Raw genomic sequence first — 22,445 nt, 5'->3', positions numbered from 1 at the left:
CCTGATGCCGTCAGGCGCTGAGGCGCGGCGGGCGCTGAGGCGGCAGCGGCGGCGGCCCCGGGCCCGGCTCGGCCCGGCTCGGCCCGGCCATGACGGACCGGGAGAACAACAACAGCATCTCCGCCAACCCCTTCGCCGCCCTCTTCAGCTCGCTGGCCGACGCCAGGCAGTTCGCAGCCGGACAGAAGCAGCAGCCGAGGCCGCTGGCAGGTCGGGAACGGGACCGGGATTGGGACTGGGGACGCGGGGGGGGGCCCGGGCAGGGGCTAGCGGGGGGCTGCGGGCTCTCGACGGGGCCACAGCGGTGTGGACGGGGCTGTTCTGGCGCTCGGTGGCGGTTCTGGAGCTTTTTTGGGCAGCTCCCGTGCTCTGTTCTGCAGGTGAGGAGACCTCGGCCAGCCAGGATGACTCCGACAACAGCGTCTCCGAGAGCCTGGATGACTGCGACTACTCGGTGGCGGAGATCAGCCGCTCGTTCCGCTCGCAGCGGGAGCTGTGCGAGCAGCTCAACATCAACCACATGATCCAGAGGATCTTCCTCATCACCCTCGATAACAGTGAGTGCTGGTGGCGGGTGGGTCGGCTCTACGTGGCTGGTGTCGCTGCCGTGGTTTGCTTGGTGAAGGTATTGCGGGGCCCTGAGGAGCTCTGCGCTGTGCCTGTGCTGGTGGGGAGCAGCCTGGGAGAAATGCTGGGTGGAGAGCAGCTGGCCTGGAAGCGTGCAGCTGGTTATCTCGAGTGCCCAAAGCCTTGAGCAGGGTTCCTGTGTTTGCTTTTGACTTGTAAGGATCAGAGGAGGCAATGTTACACGGCTGCTGAGAGACTATTTCTGCCTCTGTCTCCTAAAAACACTTTTGAGAGCCAGCGCTTGTGAGCGCCTTCAGCTGCATGGGGCCAGCAGAGGCAGCACTCGGCATTTCTGAGCTGGCCCAAGGTGGCCCCGCTGGCAGCAGCATGCTGAGAAGCTCCTGCTGCTTCTGCAAAGTGCAGCCCCTCAGGGCAAGGATGTGAACAAGGAAACTCCATGGGAGCTTAGGCTCTCGCAGTAGCCCCAAACTGTTTTTTACTTGTGATATCGATGTAAGAGTGTGACTGTCTTGGTGAGTTCCCGAGTGCACCATGCTTTGAGCAGAGGTGTGAGAACCCTCGCAGAAGCTTGTCAGGTCTACACAAAACTGGGTGGGAATGGTGGGAGAGGGGCAGGGCTTCCCTGCAGTAGCTGGTGGCAGACAGCTCTGCCACGGGCAGGATCCTGCCTGTAGGTTTCACTGCTTGCAGCTATGTTTTCTGTCAGCTTTGGGGCAATAGATTATTTGTGTTTTCCTCAGGTGATCCCAGCATGAAAAGTGGAAATGGGATTCCAGCTCGCTGTGTGTATTTGGAAGAAATGGCTGCAGATCTGGATGACCAGGACTGGCTGGACATGGAAAACATCGAGCAGGTACGGTTGCTGCATGTCTCACTTCTCACACAGACTGATGGCTGTCCAGATAGAAACAGCGTAGCTGCTGTGAGTTATGTGCTGATAGCTCCTGATGGAACTCTTTGAACTCCCCACTCACAACTAGGATTTTGAGTGTTTTCTGTTTGAGACAGGATGTCCTACAGCAATGGCGACAGGAAATGAAAGCCTTTTATGTGCGTTCTGTTTTTAAAAACAAACAAAAATACGTTTGTGTAGTTCTGTGTAGTTATCCTGACAGTTGACAACTTCCCAGTAATCAGCACGATGAGGCTTTTAGATCTTCTCTTTACTTTGGGAGCAGCAATTAGGTATCTTTCCTCGCAAAGTGTACCCAGTGCATCCGGAGTGAAGGCTGTCTGCCAAAGCAGAGCGTGGAGCTGCTAGTGAGAGTTCCCTCAGAACTGCCACCACCCTTGAAGGTGTTTGGAGAAATTGTTAGTTTAGCACTTAAGCGAGTCTGAGGATTCTCAGGCTGGTACTCTTAATAGTTACAGAGAGCTCCTCTGGGCAGAAATAGTTTAGCCTCAGATGATAAGGGATTTATTTTTAAGTGATTTTTCTTCTCTCTCCTGGGACTGTTTCACTTTCAGCCTATTTTTGCGTCTAGGCACTGTTCACCCGCCTGCTGCTGCAGGAGCCTGGAAACCACCTGATTTACATGACCTCTGCCAGCACACAGAACCTCTCTGCAGATCGGGACGCGGGGGAGAAACAAATTCTACGCTACCTCTATGCCTGTTTCCAGAGGGCAAGAGAAGAGGTGGGTGGAAGTTTCTGAGAGAGGAGAAAACTTTGTTATCCAAACACGTTTTAATGGTGAGAAGTGGGTACACGATCCCAGATCCATCTTGTCGTTTCTGTGCAGATAACCAAGGTTCCGGAGAACTTGCTGCCCTTTGCTGTGCGCTGCCGAAATCTGACTGTGTCAAATGCTCACACTGTTCTCCTTACCCCAGAGATTTATGTCAACCAGAATGTGTATGAGCAGCTGGTGGACCTGATGCTGGAGGCACTGAGAGGGGCACGTAAGTATGACTAAACTTGATGATGGCTTAGTGCTGTAAGGTTTCTGTTAGTGTTGTAAGGCTTCTTAATTTGTTCTAGCTGCGTTTTTCTGTAAGTGCATTCAGCCCTCTGAGTGTTTGCACTTTGCAGTTTGGGTGGTAGTGAGCTCTCCTCTCTCCACTGAAGAAGTGGCTGTAAAAGAGACGGAATTCTTGTCTCTAAGCAAGCCAAGGACATCTTAACGTAGGTAAAGCCTGAGGAACAAATATTGTGGCTTGAGTGAAGCTTTGGCTCCCTCCGTTGTTAAAAGGAAGGTGAAAAGGAGAGCTGTGCTTAGGTAGCAGGGTGTGCATGCTCTTGAGCTCTGGCTGCAGTGAGGATCTATTGTCTGTAACGGTCTCGTATCCCTTGCTAGATTTTGAAGACATGACTGAGTTTCTCGAGGAGGTCATAGAAGCCTTAACAATGGATGAGGAAGTGCGGACATTTGGAGAAGTCATGATTCCAGTCTTCGATATTTTACTGGGCAGGATCAAGGACTTGGACCTTTGTCAGATCCTGCTCTACACCTACCTGGATATGCTCCTCTACTTCACAAAGCAGAAAGATATAGCCAAGGTATGTGTCCTAGCCTTACGAAGAGCTAGGAACTTCTGTGTCTTATGCAGAAACCCCACGGGTTGCAATAGTATAATCCTAGCAGTGTTCAGTGAATGCTTCTCTAGCACCACTCAAAGACAAGAGGTAGAAGAAGTGAAATCACAGTTTGCATGTGACTATAGGGTGGTAGATGGTAGTTATGCAAAGAAACACTTCTAATGTTCCTGTAACGTTCTGCCCAATGGCTGATGACTTATCCCTTATTTATCTTTCAATGACAGGCTGGTTGCTTCTTGCGCTCTTCTCATTTTTAGAAGTTTGTTACCATTAGTGTAATTCTGATATTCCAGTTAGACTTGTGCGTACCCAAGATGATCTGCTTGGTCACTCTCAGATTCTGCTTACAGGGATGCGTTTAGATGATCTAGCCTGTTGGGTTCAAACCAAAAGTGCAGTGTAACAACTCGTGTGTACCCTTAGTCCTCTTAGTCTCTGATTGGTTGGCCTAAACCCATAGTTTTTAGTGGGATTTTATAAAAATGTCAGCATCTTCATCTGTTCCCTAGGTATTTGCAGGCTATATTCAGCCCAAGGATCCTAACAATGGACAGATGTATCAGAAGACTTTGTTAGGCGTCATTTTAAATATCTCCTGTTTGCTAAAGACTCCTGGTGTAGTAGAGAATCATGGCTACTTCTTGAATCCATCCCGATCCAGTCCACAAGAGATCAAGGTGCAGGAATCCAACATCCATCAGGTGGGGCTGAAGTGTAATACTGCTGCTTCCCAGTGTATTTTATTAGTCTCTGGGCTTGCAGGTTGAAGTGAAAAGCCTTGATGTTGGTGCTGAGTTCTTTTGCTCTTTGAGAGCATGTCTTGGTGGCTAAGCAAGTCACAGAACTGCTTTGGATTGTAGATTCTCCATCTGTAAAACGTAAATAGCTTTGCGTGCTTACTCAGGTTGTAACCGCAGTCTTCATATTGATCTCATGTTTCTGCTGCTTAAGAGTGAGTCATCTGTTACCAAAGTAGTTTTCTGATTTTGGGGAAGATGGCAGGGTGCTTTTAGAACAGACACCAGTACCATAGCTTAAGACAATATGTGGAGATAATCTGACGTAAATGTTGTAAGCACTGTGAAATGTTTTTCAGTTCCTGTCCTGTAATTGAAACACAGACTCACTAGCAGATAAAATGACAGGCAACACTCACTCTGTATTTGAAATTAGCTTCCCTCCTGAGATCAGCAGTGCTTGGAGGATCTTAAAGATTATTTCAGAAGATAGAGCAAAGCATCACAAATCAAAACATAAACACAGTTCTTGTTCTACAGGGAAGGATGCTCAGGTGCGGGAGTTTGTCCCAGAGTGGGATTCCCAGCCATGCATTCTTTTACGGTCATTGTTTCTGCCAGAAATGTGCAAAGAATTTTGCTTTTATTTCCTCATGAAACAACTTGCTCTTGGCTATGCTTTTGAGTGTGTCCCTAATTATTCTTTCCTGGCGGCCTCAGGATTTGACCTTTTCATAACATGTCTGATGGGTGATTGATATAGATGTCATGACTTTGAGGAAAAAAAATCTTTAAAAAATTTTCTTTGAAAATCCTGCCTTTCAAGAGTAGGATGCAGTCTGGAATATCTGTGATAGCTCCAGCATTAATGACAGGACAGGCAAAAGATGCCTTTCTAACAACGACTCCTTCAAACATGCTCTGTTCCTTCTAACAGTTTATGGCCCAATTCCACGAGAAGATCTACCAGATGCTCAAGAACCTGTTGCAGTTGTCTCCAGAAACAAAGCACAGGATTTTGTCCTGGCTGGGAAACTGTCTCCATGCTAATGCAGGCCGTACCAAAATTTGGGCTAATCAGATGCCAGAGATCTTCTTCCAGATGTATGCCTCAGATGCCTTCTTCCTGAATTTGGGAGCTGCACTCCTGAAGCTGTGTCAGCCCTTCTGCAAACCAAAATCTCCTAAGCTGCTAACCTTCAATCCTACTTACTGTGCCCTAAAGGAGCTGAATGAAGAGGAGAGGAGGAGTAAGAATGTACATATGAAAGGTATGCCCAAAACCTGTGGGAATAAGTGAATTAGACAGGGGATCTCTGCAGTTCCCTACCTCTCCCAGCAGTGCACCCTTGCTGTACACCAGTAAAGGCAGAGAGAAAAGAAGCATTAGAGGGGAGTGAAGGAAGAACTGAATACAAATAAAACACTGCCCAGCATCACCTGCAGTCATTTCATTTTATCAGTGGGAGCCATCTTCAGCACTCTTTCCTTACCAATGCTCCTGGGTAGGACTTAATGCAGAGATGTTTTTAATTCTAGGTTTAGAGAAAGAGACGTGTTTGATACCTGCTGTGACTGAGCAAGAGCCAGAGTTTGCAAACAGCTACAATCTGGTGACAGAAAACCTGGTCCTAACACAATACACCCTTCACTTAGGATTTCACAGGTAATGGTTATGCAACTGTATGAGTGTTCTTAAGGAGCTGATCTCTGAGGTGTTAGATGTGCTACCAAGGCATGCACTTTGCAAGAATAGTATCTGATATTCAGAAAGAATGTGGATGTTAAAGCTGTAGCTAAATGATTGCTCCCAGCACTGTTTTGTATCGGTGTATGGTTACATAAATTTTTACTAAATACTCAAAACTTAGAGTGAGACACTTGAGTTGCCGAATGCCTTTCACAGTATGTTTCGAGTGACCATTGAGCATCAGGCTGACTAATTCTGTGAAGAAATTCTGTTCACTTGTGTTCAGTCAAAGCTGACAGGAGTCCATGTTATTTATAGTGTCTTAACAGCTCAGCTCCATGCTGGATTGGCATGGCTCAATCAGTTCTCAGACCTTCTCTTGGAGAACAGGCCTGTGTCCGTTTGCTTATCTGCTAGAGAGCATCTGAGTAGCAGAGCACCTGCCCAGTGTGAAGTGTCTGAACTGGCCCACTAAATGGATTTTAATTGAAACAGAAATGCAAGGTAACTGGCTGTTTCCAGGAAACAGTTTTCTGGACACCAGAATGCACAGTTTTTCTTAGTCTTCTGCAAATTGTTGCCTGGATACTATGAGGTCACTGCTGATCCGAGCCTAGTCCCCTTCTGGTTTATTATCTAAATATAGAAATAGATGAAAAAGTTATGCAAGTGGCTTGTTGCTGGGAAACTGAAAATGTCACCTCACAGGCATCTCCAAGGCTTACCCACTCCCTGACCTTGGTAATCTAACAAGGTTTGCAGCTGCGTAGTCTCGTTATCTGCTCTGCTGAAGAGTGTTTCATGGGAGCTGTTGGTTTACCAGGCTGTGTAACAGACTTCTTTGGCTCCTCAGGAGGATACCTTATCCTCCCAAGTGGTGGCTTGCCTTTCTTCAAGTGCTTCCTGCTGCTGGCCCCCAAGCGGATTATCTGCAGGAAATAGTTTGAATTGAGAGTACACTTGCTGCGTTGCAGCCTCCCTGCTGCTCAGAGAGGGAAGCAGCACACCTGGTCAAGCTGGCAACGTTTTGAAGTCTTGCAGTGGCAGCTGCACAAAACATGTCTCACAGTGTGTGGTGACTTGTGTTTCACTTAGGCAGTCCGTACCAAACTTATTTGCATCTTGTCTGGTGTCTTCCTCACCTTTTTTTTTTTTTTTTTTTTTTCTAGGTTGCATGACCAGATGGTAAAGATAAACCAAAGCCTTCACCGCCTGCAAGTAGCATGGCGAGAAGCTCAGCAGAGTTCTAGCCCTGCTGCTGACAGCCTCAGGGAGCAGTTTGAACGCCTGATGACCATCTATCTCTCCACAAAGACAGCGATGACAGAGCCACAGATGCTGCAGAACTGCCTGAATCTGCAGGTGTCCATGGCAGTTCTCCTGGTGCAGCTGGCGATAGGAAACCAAGGGACTGAGCCTCTAGAGCTGACATTCCCATTGCCAGGGGTGGAAGACAGTGCATTGGCCTACGTACCAGGTGAAACCGCTTCTCCTGCTGCTTTGTGGCTGCTGTACGTGAGGGTCTGAATCTAAAGTGACTTAAGTAGCGCTCTGCACTTGAGCAGGGTGTAACATCAACAGATAGCTGCTGGGTGTCACCCTGATAGGTAAAGTGAATCCAGTGCATAACAAGTTTCATCAAGCTGAGTATTCGTTGTGATCGTGGTGTTCTAATACAACTACTTAGTTCTAGAAACTTAATCAGAATCAGGGAGGTAAGCTAAGTACATGAAAGGCCAAAAAGCAGGCTGTGAGCTGCACAAGGAGGAATTAATATGCAATCTCTGTTCACAGAATTCTTTGCAGATAATTTGGGCGACTTCTTCATTTTCCTGCGACGCTTTGCTGATGACATTTTGGAGACTTCTGCAGATTCTCTGGAACATATCCTCCACTTTGTTACTGTTTTCATGGGTGATGTGGAGAGGTATGTACAGCTCCAGTTGTAAGCCCTTTATGCTTTTCTGCAGAGCACCTGGGTAGAACCAAGGAAGTGGAAATTGTTAGAGATGTCTTGAGATTTAGTTTAGTAATCTGTGGTTTGCTTTAACTCATTTTAAAAAATAAATTCTGGTCATAGAAGTCACAAGAAACTTCCTGAAGGACTTGGGTTTCACATGAGGCACAAATAGGATTGTGTCTAAAAACTCGGTCTGTCATACTACGCAGGAGCTTAGGCAGATAGAACCAGGTACCAGTGAACGCTACGTGAGGAAAGTGAGGAGCAAGTGGAGATTTCACTTACTAGGGAGCTTTTTGCATGTATACTGTCCCCACTAATCTGGGCTGGCCCTGGAAGATCTAAGTTGTAGTTCATCTTGGCAGTAATCCAGAGCCTGACCTTGGGCAGCCTGTTCAGCTTCTGCCCCACGGGTGCAGTAGAGAATTATGCCTTCACCTTGCTCAGTGTCCTGTCATGCACTGGAAAGCAAGCTCAGCAGGCGAGGGACTTTGGACTTTCAGAATAAATAGGAAACAAGTCATTGGGCAACAAGTACAAAGCCGGGCTGACAAGTCGTGTTTGCTCAGGGAAGCTACAGCTGACAAGCAAGCGTGGCTTGCCAACAGTACGCCCTGCCAGAATTCTGTTCTGCGAGGGATGGAAGCAACAGCTTTGATATTTCCCGTACCTGTTCCCCTTTCTGTCTGAGATTTAATTATGGGTGCTGACTGCCTGCATTCTTTCTGTGGCTCTGGGCAGCTCAGTGCCAGCATCAGTTTTACAGTAGTTCGCAACAACTGGCTGCTCCTCTATGGATGGGCACAGCTCCTGGAGCATTTTCACTACAGTTAAGTCCCCCCTACGGCCCTCGTGCCATGCTGAATTTGCATTTTTTTCTCTTGCAGAATGAAAAATCCTCATCTGCGAGCCAAGCTGGCAGAAGTGCTGGAAGCTGTGATGCCTCATTTAGATCAGGTCCAAAATCCACTCGTCTCCAGTGTGTTTCATCGCAAGCGAGTATTCTGCTCTTACCAGCATGCTGCCCATCTTGCTGAGGCACTTATTAAAGTCTTTGTGGATATCGAGTTTACTGGTAGGTATGAAAGGGGAAGAGGTGCCTTCCTTCTGTAGAGTCTGTAGCGGGATGACTTTGGGTTGTGGAGTACTTCAGTAAAAACAGATGAATCTTTATGTTGTGTGGAATTGCTCAAGTGTTTTAGACAGAAAGCATTCCAGCAAAGCGCTGGTCTTTCCGAACTTCTGACTTGTGCAGGACTACATTGGCTATTGTTCCTGGCTATTGTTCCACAGACCTTGCTTGCCATGCTCTGTGGCTGCTTGGTGCTAGTATGGTCACGGCAGTGCTCACATTCACTGGAAACTGCTGAACTTTTTTTGTTGAGGAAGCAACAGAGAAAATTGTGCTCTGACCGCTTGCTGGCTGTTGACGCATTCAGCGCCCCAGCTGCGTGCACTGGGAGGTCAGAGTTTTAGCTTTCTGAAGAAAACGCAGCCTGCTCCCACGCAGTGCTAAACAAACATTGGAAAGGAATTTAAAATCCTTCTCCGTGCCCACAGCCAATTTGCAATGCTCTTCTGCTTGTGTCTAGGTGACCCACATCAGTTTGAACAGAAATTTAATTACCGACGTCCAATGTACCCCATCCTGAGATACATGTGGGGCACAGATTCCTACCGACAGAGCATAAAGGTAAGGCAAGAGGCATACATGTAAGCATGCATATCTAGCTCTTTATGCAGTATATGGATTTGTGTCTTGCAGTTTGGAGTGTGGCAGAGCATTAACCGTTTTGTTGTTGTTCGCAGGCTTTGGCTGATTATGCCTCAGAGAACCTAGAGGCAATGAATCCCCCTCTCTTCTTGCGCTTCCTTAATTTGCTTATGAATGATGCCATTTTCCTGTTGGATGAAGCCATACAGGTAGGGTTTACTACATGTGCTGCAGGCATCATGTAGCAACCAGTTCTCACTCACTTGAAGATGGCTCGTTACAATATTGACCCACAATCTGAGTTTTGGTAAAGGTATGCAGTTGTGACCCTTTTCAAATACTCTGTACCTTTTTCTTCCTGAATGGGCCCCTGTCAGAGTGGAAAAGGCAGTATCTGAGGTCTTGCCATTGAGTTTCACAGGGCAGTGAGAATACAAAAGCATTATAACACAAGTGAACTTTTATTTATAGCTTCCTCCAGTTTTGGAATCTTAATTAACTCATGGTATTCCAGTCTTGAAAAATACACTTCGTTTTTCTGCCTGTCTCACCTGAGATAAGGCAGATCAGCAGTGGGACTTGTTGCTTTCTGTTAATGTTACCTAGATGTGTTAAACAGGAGTTAGCCGTAGGAAAGTCTGTGGGATTATACTGATTCACCAGAGGAGATAGTCTGGGAAGTGGACGCTCTCTATGCTTAGCACCTAAAGCTGTGGTGAACATCTATGATGACGGTTTTTTCTTTCCTTGGTTCAGAAAACTTCTGTCTGTGCTTGTAGGTTGCAGACTGAAGGTACTGTGTGCGAGGAGCAACCTCAACTTCTTTAATCAATACTCGTTAAGACGTTTTGTTTTTTAACACCTCCCTGATAGTGCTCTTGGGCATGGAAGGAGCAGTCTGGGTTAGCTTCTGTAGCCTATTTACCTGCCTATTCTCCCGAGGCTGCTGTAGGAGACATCTTACTTGTTTCTCTAACAAGCACGTGCCTCTTCTGTGCCCTGAGGTGATTGCCTGGCGGAAAGGAAAGCATTCTACTTAATAAAGCTGTGTACTCAGGCTGCTGCTCCCATGCTCTTCCCTGCTGTGTTGTTACAGTACCTCAGTAAGATTAAAGTTCAGCAGATAGAGAAGGACCGCGGTGAGTGGGACAGCCTGTCCCAGGAGGCTCGTCGGGAGAAGGAGTCAAGCCTGCAGATGTTTGGTCAGCTGGCTCGCTTCCATAACATCATGTCCAATGAAACCATCGGGACTCTGGCCTTCCTGACATCAGGTAGGGAGAGCAAATCCTGTCTGCTGGGAGCTGTAGAGCAGCATTGCCTGGGAATCAGGGGGGCCTAATTCAGTTTAAGGATTGTCAGAGAGGGACTGGATTACTGTGAAGCTCAGGGAACTATTGGTTTCTGTTCCAGAAATTAAGTCCCTGTTTGTGCATCCTTTTCTTGCTGAGCGCATCATCTCCATGCTAAACTATTTTCTTCAACACCTGGTTGGCCCTAAAATGGGAGCTTTGAAAGTCAAGGATTTCAGCGAGTTTGACTTCAAACCGCAACAGCTAGTTTCTGACATCTGTACGATCTACCTGAACCTTGGGTATGTGACAAGGGAGAGCTGGAGGTGGGATGTCAGGAGGTGCTTGTGGAGAGTGGCAGCCTTTGGGTACTTGGACTTGAGACTCTTATGAGTGTAAACAGGGTTTTGTCTTCTGTTGGATGCTGATGCTTGGAATGAAGTGGAAATCTGATTTGGCCTAAAGTGGGACTTGCTGTGACATGCACACCAGTGTTCGCACTGGGATGGGAACTGTAGCTGGAGTCAGGTGAACGTCTGGAGCAGCAGAGCTCTGTAGCCTCCTTTGCCACAAGGTGGGAGTGTTTTCCAGCAAGACCGATGTGAACAGAAGTCCGTAACGGACCTTTCAGAAGCGCAGTGTGCTCATTTGTGATAACTTCTAAATTATGCAGCAAAGTCAGCTGCAACTTGGTAGGAATGGAAGTTGAGCATAATAGCAGTTAAATGTGTAAATTGGGTCTCTCTGGAAAAGACCTAGGAAAACTGCTTAGTCACAGTCAAGCTTTTCTCTGGTTTTCATGTCTCTCGACATGAAAACTGTTGGGGGGACTGTGGTTTGCAGCCTGATAAATAAGAATTCTTAAACTCTTCTTCTCATTTACCTTGTGGTTCAGGGATGAAGAAAATTTCTGTGCCACTGTCCCCAAGGATGGACGTTCCTATTCACCAACGCTCTTTGCCCAGACAGTAAGGGTTCTGAAGAAAATCAATAAGCCTGGCAATATGATAGTGGCTTTCAGTAACCTGGCTGAGAGGATCAAGGTGAGAGGTGGAGGGAATAAAAGCCAAGAAAAAGAAATGCAGTTGGCATCCTTTTCCATCTGTTTATCGCTGCATCTTTGCTGTGAGGCTGCAGTTCTGGGAAATGGTGCTTGATATGAGGCACCAGGCTGGGCAGCTGAGAAGGCTCCTTTCTGGTGTGCACCTGTAAATGTCTTAGACAATTCAAGAACTGGATGCTATGGATGTATAAGCATGCAGGGTGAAAAACAAAATGTGTGGCTTACAGCAATGCCTGGGCTTCCTGACTACCAGTGTGTTAATTTCCAGTAGGAAATCAGTGTGTTAGACCGGGCTCTCAGACCTGAGCTACGTTTTTGCATATTTCATGTGACCCTGTTAAATAGCCATTGCCTTGACCAGCTGTGATGTTTTTATGTTCTAGCAAGGCTTTTTTTCAGTCATGGTGATGCCTCACTACTAGTTAGGAGTAAACCTGCTTTTAAATTAGGTGGAACAGCACTGAGAAATCTGGTGTTTTAAAAGCTGTGTGTGCTTGCCAGTCTCTTGCAGACCGTCAGCAGCAAGAAGAGGAGACGTACGCAGATGCCTGTGATGAGTTCCTGGATCCTATCATGAGCACTCTGATGTCTGACCCGGTAATACTGCCGTCGTCCCGTGTCACCGTGGATAGGTCAACCATAGCCCGGCACCTGCTCAGGTACGAAACGTAGGCTTAACTGCGTCCGTGGGTCAGGTTCAGCTTCCTTTGTCACCAACTGTTCTGCCAGTGACTTGTGCTTTTTCAAGTTGGAAGCTTGGGATGGGGTGGGTACACATCTGCAGTCTCCCTCACTCCCCAGTTTTCCAGTTTGCTCTGAAGTCCTTGGCTTTAACGATTCTGTGTTCAGAATCACCCGGAACCTGGTCTCAAGTGTGGCTTTGCTGAAATAAGTTCCAGACATGATTAAAAGTGTTTAACGTGTTTCTTCTGACTTTAGCCCGGAGATGGAAGTACAGAACAGATTATGCACATGCTGCCTTTAGTGAGGGACAGTTTGGTTATTGGATGCAGATATTTATATGTCACTCTTGTCTGGGTTTTTCACTAAATATATCTAAAGTTTTGGAATGTGAAAGAGTGCCTTTCATTGCTTAAAGCTGTAAAAGATTTCAGTGTTTTGTAAGAGACGATGTGCTGACCTTGTTGAATGTGGTGTTTTACTTTCTTGGAACATGCCCTGTGCTCTTTGTTCATCCTCGCTGTCCTGGGCCCTACAAATGAAGTAGCCTGTGTGCATCTGCAGCTCCTACTTCTGGGGGATGTCTATCACTCACCTGATGTTATCCAGCAACACCTGGGCTCAGTGTTGGCTGATGAAGTTCACTTAATAGCAGGAAGATCATGCCAGTCTTCGCAGCCTTACTACTTTTATTCTAGCAAGGAGACGGTTGAAGTAATCTCCTCACTGCTCTCTTTCAGTGATCAGACGGATCCTTTTAATCGGAGCCCCCTCACTATGGACCAGATTAGACCAAACACGGAGCTGAAAGAAAAGATCCAGCAATGGCTTGCGGAGAGGAAAAAGCAGAAGGAGGACTTGGAGGACACACTGAATTGAGAACAAAGTTCTACATCCCCAGACATGCAATCAGTCGTTGGCAGGACAATTGTCTTGTAAGGGTGGTGGTGGGTGCTCCAGAGCATCTGTGAACCTTGCCACGTGAATGAAGAACGCATCCAGTGCATTGCGCCACGTCTGGAATCTCTCCTAGTACCTTCTCTTTTACCCCTTACTCTGTCTTTCCTTTCAAGACTTACTGTTTAATACTAAGAATTTCCACTGCACTACAGCTTCCTAGCCTCTGCATCCTGGGAAGATTCAGCCTCTTCTGATTGTCCTGGTGCCCTGGCCCTCTACTCATTGCTCTTTGTGTTGGCTGTTTCTAATGGCCGCGTGACCTTTCCTTTGCTCCCCCACCCTCTGTCCTGTTGTTTAGCCTCTGTAATCATACTCAATGTCAAAAGGATGCCTCTGCATCTGCAGCAGCTCTCACCTGGAGATGTGGGAAAGGACAGTTCCGCGTGTTTGTACAGGCTGACCGCGCGCCAGGGCTTCTTTTTACAGTGATACATAAGAACAAGGGGCGATGATAAATAGGAACAAGGGGTGACGAATTGCAATACTTGGCTTACAGCCGCCTGGGGAGGGCTAGCGGCCATGGGAGCTCGTTCAGGGGCTGGAGGGTGACCATGAGGCTGGGGCTTTTTGCAGCTCCCAGCGCCGGCCGAGGCGGACCCGGGTCTCGAACCCGCGTCCCGGGGAGTTGCCGCTCCCCGCCCCGCCCCGCCCACGTGGTGCGGGGTCCCGGTGCCGTTGCGCATGCGCGGCGGGGCGGGGCCGTGCGGCGGGGGTGACTTTGAGGCATGGCGCAGGCGGCGCAGCGCCTCGGGCAGCGCCTGGCGGCCCGCGGCCCGCAGCTCCTCAGCGGTGAGACCGGGAGGGACCGGGGGGGGACGGAGGGGACCGGGAGGGGTTGGGGGGGACCGGGGGAGAAGCGGGGGGGGGCCGGGAGCCGAGCCTGACGCCGCCCGTGCTGCCCCGGCCTCCCCCCCCCAGCTGCTGTGGCGTACTCCAAGCCTCGCCTGGCCACGTTCTGGTACTACGCCAAGGTGGAGCTGGCGCCGCCGACCCCCGGAGAGATCCCCAAGGCCATCGACAGCATGAAGGGGCTGGTCAGGAGCTTCCAGAGCGGCCGCCTGGCGCAGATCACCGTCAAGGTAAACCCCGGGGGTACCCGGGCCTTATCAGGCCATATCCAGCCCTTATCAGCCCCATCCCCGGCCCTTATCAGCCCCATTCCCGGCCCAGACCTCACCGGGCTGCTCCCGGCGCTGTGTGCGTTCACTCACAGGCAGCTCTCGGTCTGGGGTCTCCTTCGCGTGCCCTTGCAGATCCAGAGGTTTCTCCTCGTGGTCGCCTCTACCGCTGTCTGTCTGCCACCCGTGTTTCTGAATGTGACCTTTGAGACTGTTAATTGCTGCTACACACCTAGTATTGCTAGCAGTAAGGCATCAAACTCTTTTATCCATTCTCTCTGATATCTGTTAAGAGCATTTCGAGCTGTATTTAACTCCCAGAGCATTACGTTATGGTGAGGCTTCAGATCTGTTCTGAACAGTTCTGGTTAGGCTTAAATTAGAGCAAAGACAGCGCCTGCCTTGGGGTGATGCTTGCAGAGATGGCATTTTACTGCTAGGAGAGGTCAGCTCTAACGTGTGTGGCTCGTGCTGTCCTTGAGGGGTTCCTGCTCTAGCTGGACAGTCTCTAGTTCTGCTTATCTCATTAATCCTTGGTGCTGCAGTCTGAGACGTGCTGCTCTCTGTTTCCAGCACGCTACAAGCACACGAAGGCGCTGTCTCAGTGCCCGTGTGTCCACCAGGGAGCTGAGACTGCATTTGGGTCTTCCCAGTCTGGCAGCTGAGCCAAAATCCTGCATTTTGGCTGTGTGGGTGTTCTTATCCGTCACGTGCTCCCCAAACCAGGAACAGATCTTTAATGGGTGTTAAAATCTGATCAATGGGGTGACTTGAGGGCAAGAGGGAACAAGTCAGACAGCACAAGTAAATTTGCCATCGCTCTGGAGAATCCCTGCTGCTTTAGATGAGGTTCTGGATAATGCTTGGGATCTCTCTGGCACACTAAGGCTTGTGTTATTCGTTGCGACTGTTTTATCTTATTCTCCTTGTCAGCTTGGTTTCCTTGTGTCAGTTTCTGCTGTTAAATTGGGCCCTCTGCTGCACATCTTGACATATTCTTTTCTCCTCTCAGCCACCTACCCATGGACCTTTCCCTTTGTTTCTCCTCAGTCCTTCTAAAGAGCCATCCCGTTGCCTCAGTGCTCTGATTTCTTTCTGAGGCTTTTCTGCCCCATTTTACCTGTTCCCTGCAGCAAAGCTTGATCAGACAAGCTTCCTGTCTCCTCCTCCTGCACCCTTTGAGATTATTTAGCACACTGAATTCCACATCTGGACAGAATTTCTGTTGTCAGCCTCCTCTGTGAGGGAACACGTGTAAGAATCACGTCCAGTGCTGTGATGCAGTCTCTTTAAACCTCACACGTGCAGTTCACAAATATATTTGGTGTATCAATAAAATCTTCAGCTTGCTCAGAGACACTGCTGGCTGTTGCTGCACCCCTGCCCAAGTAGCACCACGCGAGATCAGCCATCCCTGTGGTGCACCAGCCCATCCCTGAAGCCACGAGTAATGGCTGAGCCTGGAGATGAAAAGGCCCTGGCAAGTGCTTGTGTAGCCTTATGTACGTAGGCTCTGTTTGCCCAGGAGGAAGTTTATTCCACACCCACAATTAAGACTGGACTCGTGCCTGATGAATTTCTGGTATTCCTCTCCATAGCCCTGTGAATTCAAATGCATTTAAACGACCTTGTCTTGCATATGAGCATCTTCTTTCTGACTGTACCGAGCTCTTGTCTGGGCAACCAGCACGTAGCAATGAATCTGTAGTTGTGGAGCACGCCTCTTGTGGAGTGTTCCTTGTCTCAGTGCCCTTCTGTGCAGATTAGTTGGAAAGGGAGGTGAAGAATGCTGCTGTTACAGAGGAAGTAGCACAGCTGAGGTCAGTATTTACTTGCTAGTTAAGGAAGAGACAGGGGTGTTCACAAACCTCCCAGCTTTCTGTCTTTGTGATACTGTTCCCCTGTTGACTTCCAAAAAAATGATATATACAAAAATTTATCTTTTTTTCTGGGTAAGCTGATGGATAGAATAGTTCTGCTGCCTCTTCAGACTCTGACAATGGTAGTCTGTGAGCCACAGATACTCGGCGCACAGAGCAGTATTTTTCAAGACCTGGCTTCACTACTGGCATGCTAGCTTGATGTGCTTTGCTCGTGCCATGAAAACAAGTGAGCTGCCATCAGTAAGACTTGAAGTTCAAGGAATTTGAGTCGGGAGTTGGAAGTGTTACCCTACTTGAGCTTTGTCTCAACTCTTCCACGTCTCGACCACAGCTGTTCTGTCGTCCCTTCTGGGCCCTCCATTATCTGCTCAAGTGAAGAGAGTGAGGTGACAGAGCTGTAGGTAACAGCTGTGTCCAGCCAAAGCTGGACGGAGAGAGACGTGTCATCAGTCCAACACATTGCTTGGCCTTGAAATTAGATTGTTTCCTGCAGATACGGTTTTGGAAATTATCTTCTTAAAGGGCTCTAAAAACACAAACGCCAACTGAGGCTGTATTTACCATTTTAGAGCCCTTGTAAGAATGTGGCCTGTTGAGGTGTGGGTGACCATAACAAACACTAACTTGCACATCTGTTTTTTGCTTAAACTGTTGTCTTGCGAATTGGGTGACCACTTCGCTAGTCATGCATGGAGTTTGGTTACAGGAGCAAGAAAGGCAGCCGTTGCAGGAGCAAATGTTCTAAACTGTGTTTTTTGTTTTTTTTTTTTTTCTTTCAGGAAGCACTGAGGAACGGTTTGGTGGCCACAGAGGTGCTGATGTGGTTTTACATTGGTGAGATCATAGGCAAACGGGGCCTGATTGGATACAACGTCTGAAGACTCATCCTCAGTTACGCTGTTTGCTGCTGTGGCCCTGAGCCTGTTAGAGCATCTACATAAATAAAGCCAGGAGCTGATGTAGAATTGTTGTGGTCTTTTTGTGGTGGTTGGGACGTGAGCCTGTCTCTGATCTGGCAGCGTCACCAGTGGTGGAGAACGGCTTCTCTAACGCGTAGCTGCCTGAAGGGCAGCCCCCTCTGCACATCAGCACGTGCTGGTAATGTGACTCCCCGTCCTCTGCCCCTTCCCCAAAACATGAAGCAGTGTTAAAGCTGGCTTCGGTCAGCACTGCTGCTCATCGTTATTTCTGTCCTAGTTCTTTGGGTAACTTCTGTGTGACTTCAGCTACGGCGTTATGGAACTCTGGAGAGAAAACACTTCAAACTGACCACACAAATGCTTACACTTGTTTCTGAATATATGTAACACCAGATAGTGGGAACCTAAAAGGAATCGTAGTATTTTAAGGTATTGAAGGATGTCTTGGTGCTGTGTATGTCACATGGTCTAGTGCATTTGTTTTGCATGGTTCTGGTTTGTGGTGAAACGTGTGGAAGCCTTCAAAGGTGAGCAGGCTGTATGTGTCAGCTCACAGCCGCCTAAAAGTGTGAGCTGTCCAGATGTTCACAAACTTGCTCAGTTTCAAACAATTTCAATAGAACTATATAGAGCAACTTGGTAAGTTTAACTGCATCATGTCACGGTCCTCTTCTCTCAAGGTTTTCAGAAAATAATCTGCAAAAGGTCTCTGAAGCTGGCCGTCTCATTTGAATGTGGCTTAACTGCTTTTATTGACTTAGAAAATGGTCTCCAGTCAATATTGCTGCTTGGTGCTACTGTCTTTGCCTTCCCTGGGCCTGTAAGCAGTACAGAGTTTACTTTTCTGCCTGCAGCTGAGATGATTTTCCCAACACTTCAGGCCAGTAAGAACCCAGAGCCTGGGGGTGCCCTGAGGAAAGGGAACAGGAGAGCCTTCGGGGATGTGCTGATGTGCAGCACTGCTGCCACAGGCAGCTTCAGAGCCAGCCAGCCATGTACCTGTGGCAAGCAGCTGCATAGCTCAGGCCACAAGCTGAGGCAGCACAGGACATATTTCACTTGGAGTCTAAGACATTTGGAGCCCTTTTTATGCAGTTTGCCAGGTGCTTTGTGGCTGAAGTCCTCACCACCTGTGACCAAGGTACCAGTCACCTCCACATGATGGATGAGGAAACAAAGGCTAAAAGAACTTGAGGGCTTCCATAGGTGAGTGCAGCAGGAGCTAGGCTTCCATGCTCCTGTCCAGGCTACCCTGCTTCGAGCAAGGCACAGCACTCGCAGAAGCGTGGCTCCGCAGCTCTCCTGCCTCCTGTCCCCCACTGCTCTGCTCTGTGTCCAGGTATGCTGCAGGGAAACGTGGTGAATCCCCAGTGTGGCTGTACAGGGTGGGTCAGAGGTGTTCAGGGAGCCTGTTACACAGATAATGTGTGGTTAATGTGAAGGAAGGGGTTCATTTCTTCTGCCTCTGAATGACAGCCCTGTGACCTACACCTGGTAGTTCCTAGTTTCCTATCCCCAGCAGCCAGCTGTGAGGGGGACCTGTTGGGCCTCTTGAGGAGGCTGCAGCACACCCACTACTGAGGGATGTGTCAAATTTGGGATTAAAAGTGTGACTGTGATCTGCAGGTTTCGTCAAGGAGCCTACCTGAAAGCAAGCCTGCAAGATCCTGTCCCACTCAGAGCGTGGTGTGCATGTGCCTCTTGTTCCTCCCCAGGCTGTGCTGCTCTCCCCAGCTTGCAGGCACTCACACGCAGCCCCAATTTGACAGCAGCGGGCCCTGCGCTGCAGCTCGCACACCAGTGCTGGGCTGCAGGGGCTGTCACATCCCTTCACTTGGAACATCAGCTTAAACGTGACTGGTAAAGGATGAGAGGGCTTGGAAACACTCCAGTCCCCTTCACGCTCCCTGGCGAGACAGCACCCGTCTTATTTTAATAGACATCTTCTTCCTCCTCCCTGGCAGTCCTGACGAGCACCCACCCCTCTCCTGCTCCCACAGCAGCTCCGTCGCCGTGCGCCCAGCGTGAAACAAACAGCACGGGCAGCTCTGCTGAGCGGGGCAGCTACTGTCCGCCGGCTCTGGCAGCCGGGGAGCCCCCTGGGGCCCGAACCTTCCCCTCAGGCAGCAGGTAGGCCGCGGGGGCCCGCACCGACGGCTGCTCGTTGCTGAGGCGGCGGCGGGAGGCGCTCGGGGCCGGGCCTGCTCGCACCTACCTGCGGGGCCGGGCCGGGGATGGGCCGGGGGTGCCCTTTGAGGCCCGGGGCCGGTCCCCGGAGCTGGGCAGGGCTCGTTTCTGCCTCGTTTATGCCCCACGAGCGGTCCCGGGCGGCGGCGGCGCCTCACGGCCCGCGCCGCGCGTCACGGCGGGCGGCCGCCGCGCTATGCAGGGCGGGGGGCCGCGCCGGGGGCCGCGCCCGGGACCCTGGATATCGCCCGGCGTTCTGCAGGCCCGGCGGCGGGCGGGCGCGGCTTAGGCGCGTTCCGGGGCGGCGGCGCGGCGGAGCCCCGCAAGCTGAATGCCGGCCTCCCTTATGCAGGCCCCGCGCGGGCCGGCGGAGCGCTATGCAGGGCGCGGGGCGCGGCCCGGCCCCGCTCTCTGGCTCGTCGCCTCACAGTAAAGATGGCGCACAGCGGTCGGTGGCGCTTCCCTGCCCGGCCCGGCAGCGGCGGCTGGGGCCGCCGGGGGCTGGGGGGCTCCCGGCTGCGGGTCCCGGCCGTGCGCAGCCTGCGAGCCGCCGAAGCGGCGGCGGCGGCGACGGGCGAGGGAGGGGAGCGCGGCGGCGGCGGCCCGGGCTCCGGCGGGGCGGCGGGAAGCGGGGGAGGCGGGGCAGCGGCGCCGGGCTCCGGCGGCGGCGGCGGCGGCGGCGGCTCCGGGGGCCCCGCGGCCGGGCTGGGACCGGGCTTCGACGCGGCGCTGCAGGTCTCGGCCGCCATCGGCATCAACCTGAGGCGCTTCCGCGCGGCCTGCGGGGCCGAGGCGGGCAGCGGAGAGGTGAGCGGGGCCGGGAGGGAGGGAAGGGAAAGGAAAGGAAGGGAAGGGAAGGGAAGGGAAGGGAAGGGAGAGGAGGGCGCGGCGCGGCCCGGAGCGCGGGGCCCGCTCCGCCACAGCCCCGCTCCGCCCCGCTCCGGGCACACCCCCCCCTTGGCCGCGCGGCCCCCTCCGGACACACCTACCGCTGCCACCGCTCCGTGCCGTGCCTGTGGAGTGCACAAAGGGGCCGGGAGCCCGCCGGGGGTGGTGGTGGTGGGGAGGTGGGGGGGGGGGGGTGGCGGGCACCCAGCCCCCAGCGCCCCCCCCCCCCCCTCTCCTCGTCCTCCTCCTCCTCCTCCTCCTCCTCCGCCGCCCTCCTCCGCGGTCCCTCCCCGCGCACGCGACTTGCCGCCGGTGTCCTCCCCACCGACATCGCCTCCTCCATCAGCCGCCTGGCGATGAGGCCGGGAGGGGAGCGAGGCTCGGAGGCAGCCCCAGGAGGGTGAGGGGGGAGAGGGGGGCGAGGGGCTGCTCTGCTCCTCCCGGCAACGGGAAGAACGGGGGTGGGGGGGTGAGGAGAGCCCCGGGTGTTGCGCGGCACCTGCGCCCCCCCCCCTCCACCACCACCACCACCCCCGGAAGGATGCTCCGAGGGCTCCGCCCCGGCCTCCACCGGGAGCAGACGGAGCCCGGAGGGGGGCAGCGGGGGGTGGCAGCCACCGGGGCTGCGAGCTCGGGCCCTCCCGGTGCTCCCCAGCCCTCCCCGTGCTCCCCCTCGCCTCCCCAGGATGCGCGTTTCGCGCTGCTGCCGCTTTGGGGTTTTGTTTTCCTCCCCTTTTTTTTTTTTTTTGATTTTTTAATTTTTTTTTTTTTAATTTTTCTGAGCCATTCTCCTTCCTGCCTTCGTTTTCGAAGCCTTCCTCGAGCAGGCGGGCAGGCAGAGCAGGAGTAACGCCAGCCCACCCGCTGCCAGAGCAGGGCAGACATGATGGGGCCGTGCTGCTCTCGCTACGCGCTGCAGCGCTCCCGGCCCGCGCTTCTCCTTTCGCAGCGCTTGCCAGCCGGGTCCTTGCTCTGGCAGGAAGATCCTCCGGTTCCTTTGTACGAGGAAAGGGCTTTTGGTGCTGAAAGGCTCCTTCTGCCTCCGCTTTAAAGGCGGACTGTCAGGTGCAGAGCGTGCGAGGCTGTGTTTTGAGGATCTGTCGCCCTTTTAAGAAGCAGTTGCTTTCCTTTTTCATCGCTGATGATATTGGAGGTTATGAAGGCATGTACAGGAATATTGTTTACTTCTGGGCTTGTTTTCGGTGCTTTTTGGTAGGTAAGGTGAAGTGGAGCTCAGCTGAGCTCAAGCATCTCTGAGCTGCAGAGTTCCTGGTCCAGCAGCAGCGATGCTTGGGGGGGGCTGGATTTACAAACTTAGAGCTGATCTGGGAACGCTGCTAACTTAATGAACACGGTAGCTATAGCTTCAGCTCGGGCTGCCTGCTAGCATCCCTTTTGTTTAATACAAACACCTTGAAGATGGTTGTTTGCTGTATTTGTAAACTGCTCTGCTTATCATAGCCCAGGTTGAATGGAATTTGCTGTGCCCGGTTGAAAGAAGTTAGTGTCTCTTGAGGTAGTTCAGTGGCAGCAATGACTGAAACCTTGCTAATGCATCTGACCACAGAGTTAACAACTTGAAAAGGTTGTGTTTGGGTTTTTGTCCTTTATTGGTGTTTTTTGTTTGTTTTTTTGCGGGGGGTCAGCAACCTGTTGTGTTTCTTTTCTTTCCTTTTTTTTTTGATGACACTGGATCTTTCTTTATTATTTTATTGTTGTTGCTCCCATTGCATTTGCCTTAAAGCATGCCTTTGCATCTCAAAAGTCTAAGGCATCTTTGAAAGATCTGTGGCAGTTTTGCTTTTAGGGCATCTTTGCTTCAAAATAGCTGAAATACGTTCTTGGCACCAGCAGCTAATGAAGGAAATATCTCTTGGATCTGAAGGTCTTTTTAGGTTTTCTATTTAGCTATTAAAACCTGTCAAATATTATATACAGTGGGAAATAAGCTCAGTGGCTGGTTGTCTGTAGGTTGATACCGATCTCACTGCTCATGGGCAGGGAAGGAGCAGACCCAGCATCCCTTGTCCTGCTGTGAAGTTGCAGTTTCCTCGTGTTGGGATGGACCAGGAGCAGCTGCTCTTGAGCACTGGGGGGTCTCGTTGGCTCAATTTTCCCATTGCTGATACAGGAATGTTTGGTTCCTTCTCTGATGCTCTAGAAACCAGGTATTTAAGCGGTAGGAGCAGGGGATGTGCAAAGAGCCCTGGTTCAGCTGGGGACTGAGT

At 50.9% G+C, this 22,445-nt stretch overlaps 3 protein-coding genes across 9 annotated transcripts in view; all 3 read left to right on the top strand.

Moving 5' to 3' along the window:
• The first annotated feature begins 5 nt into the window (after positions 1-5).
• Positions 6-13,722, top strand: UBE4A (ubiquitination factor E4A). Its single transcript, XM_084301515.1, has 19 exons — positions 6-210; positions 381-557; positions 1,329-1,441; positions 2,073-2,225; positions 2,331-2,490; positions 2,886-3,088; positions 3,637-3,828; positions 4,802-5,135; positions 5,404-5,530; positions 6,724-7,031; positions 7,349-7,481; positions 8,402-8,589; positions 9,107-9,207; positions 9,324-9,437; positions 10,325-10,499; positions 10,639-10,819; positions 11,413-11,560; positions 12,082-12,239; positions 13,002-13,722. Exons 1-19 carry the CDS (start codon positions 90-92, stop codon positions 13,138-13,140), a joined length of 3,225 nt encoding a protein of 1,074 aa, XP_084157641.1. The 5' UTR covers positions 6-89; the 3' UTR covers positions 13,141-13,722.
• Positions 13,723-13,869: 147 nt separating this feature from the next.
• On the top strand, positions 13,870-17,187 carry ATP5MG (ATP synthase membrane subunit g). Its single transcript, XM_084301516.1, has 3 exons — positions 13,870-14,010; positions 14,140-14,300; positions 17,002-17,187. The coding sequence occupies exons 1-3, from the start codon at positions 13,947-13,949 to the stop codon at positions 17,098-17,100; spliced, it is 324 nt and encodes a 107-aa protein (XP_084157642.1). The 5' UTR covers positions 13,870-13,946; the 3' UTR covers positions 17,101-17,187.
• A 2,562-nt stretch (positions 17,188-19,749) lies between these two features.
• The window catches only part of KMT2A (lysine methyltransferase 2A), a gene marked incomplete at its 5' end in the record, with an annotated part of 45,995 nt that continues 43,299 nt past the window's right edge, over positions 19,750-22,445 (top strand). For 6 of the 7 annotated variants that reach the window (XR_014619122.1, XR_014619123.1, XR_014619124.1 and 3 more), the window contains one exon: positions 19,765-20,136. Coding sequence is in view for 4 of the 7 variants with exons in the window: in XM_084301523.1 (XP_084157649.1) it covers positions 19,765-20,136 (372 nt within the window). Of the gene's footprint in view, positions 20,137-22,445 lie in introns of all 7 variants that reach the window. The other variant, XM_084301525.1, reaches the window with a different exon arrangement.

The sequence above is a fragment of the Netta rufina genome (genome assembly GCF_964035555.1).
Source record: "Netta rufina genome assembly, chromosome: 25".
Lineage (NCBI taxonomy): Eukaryota > Metazoa > Chordata > Aves > Anseriformes > Anatidae > Netta > Netta rufina.
The sequence above is the reverse complement of the archived record's forward strand: the minus strand, read 5'-3'. Positions and strand labels throughout refer to the sequence as shown.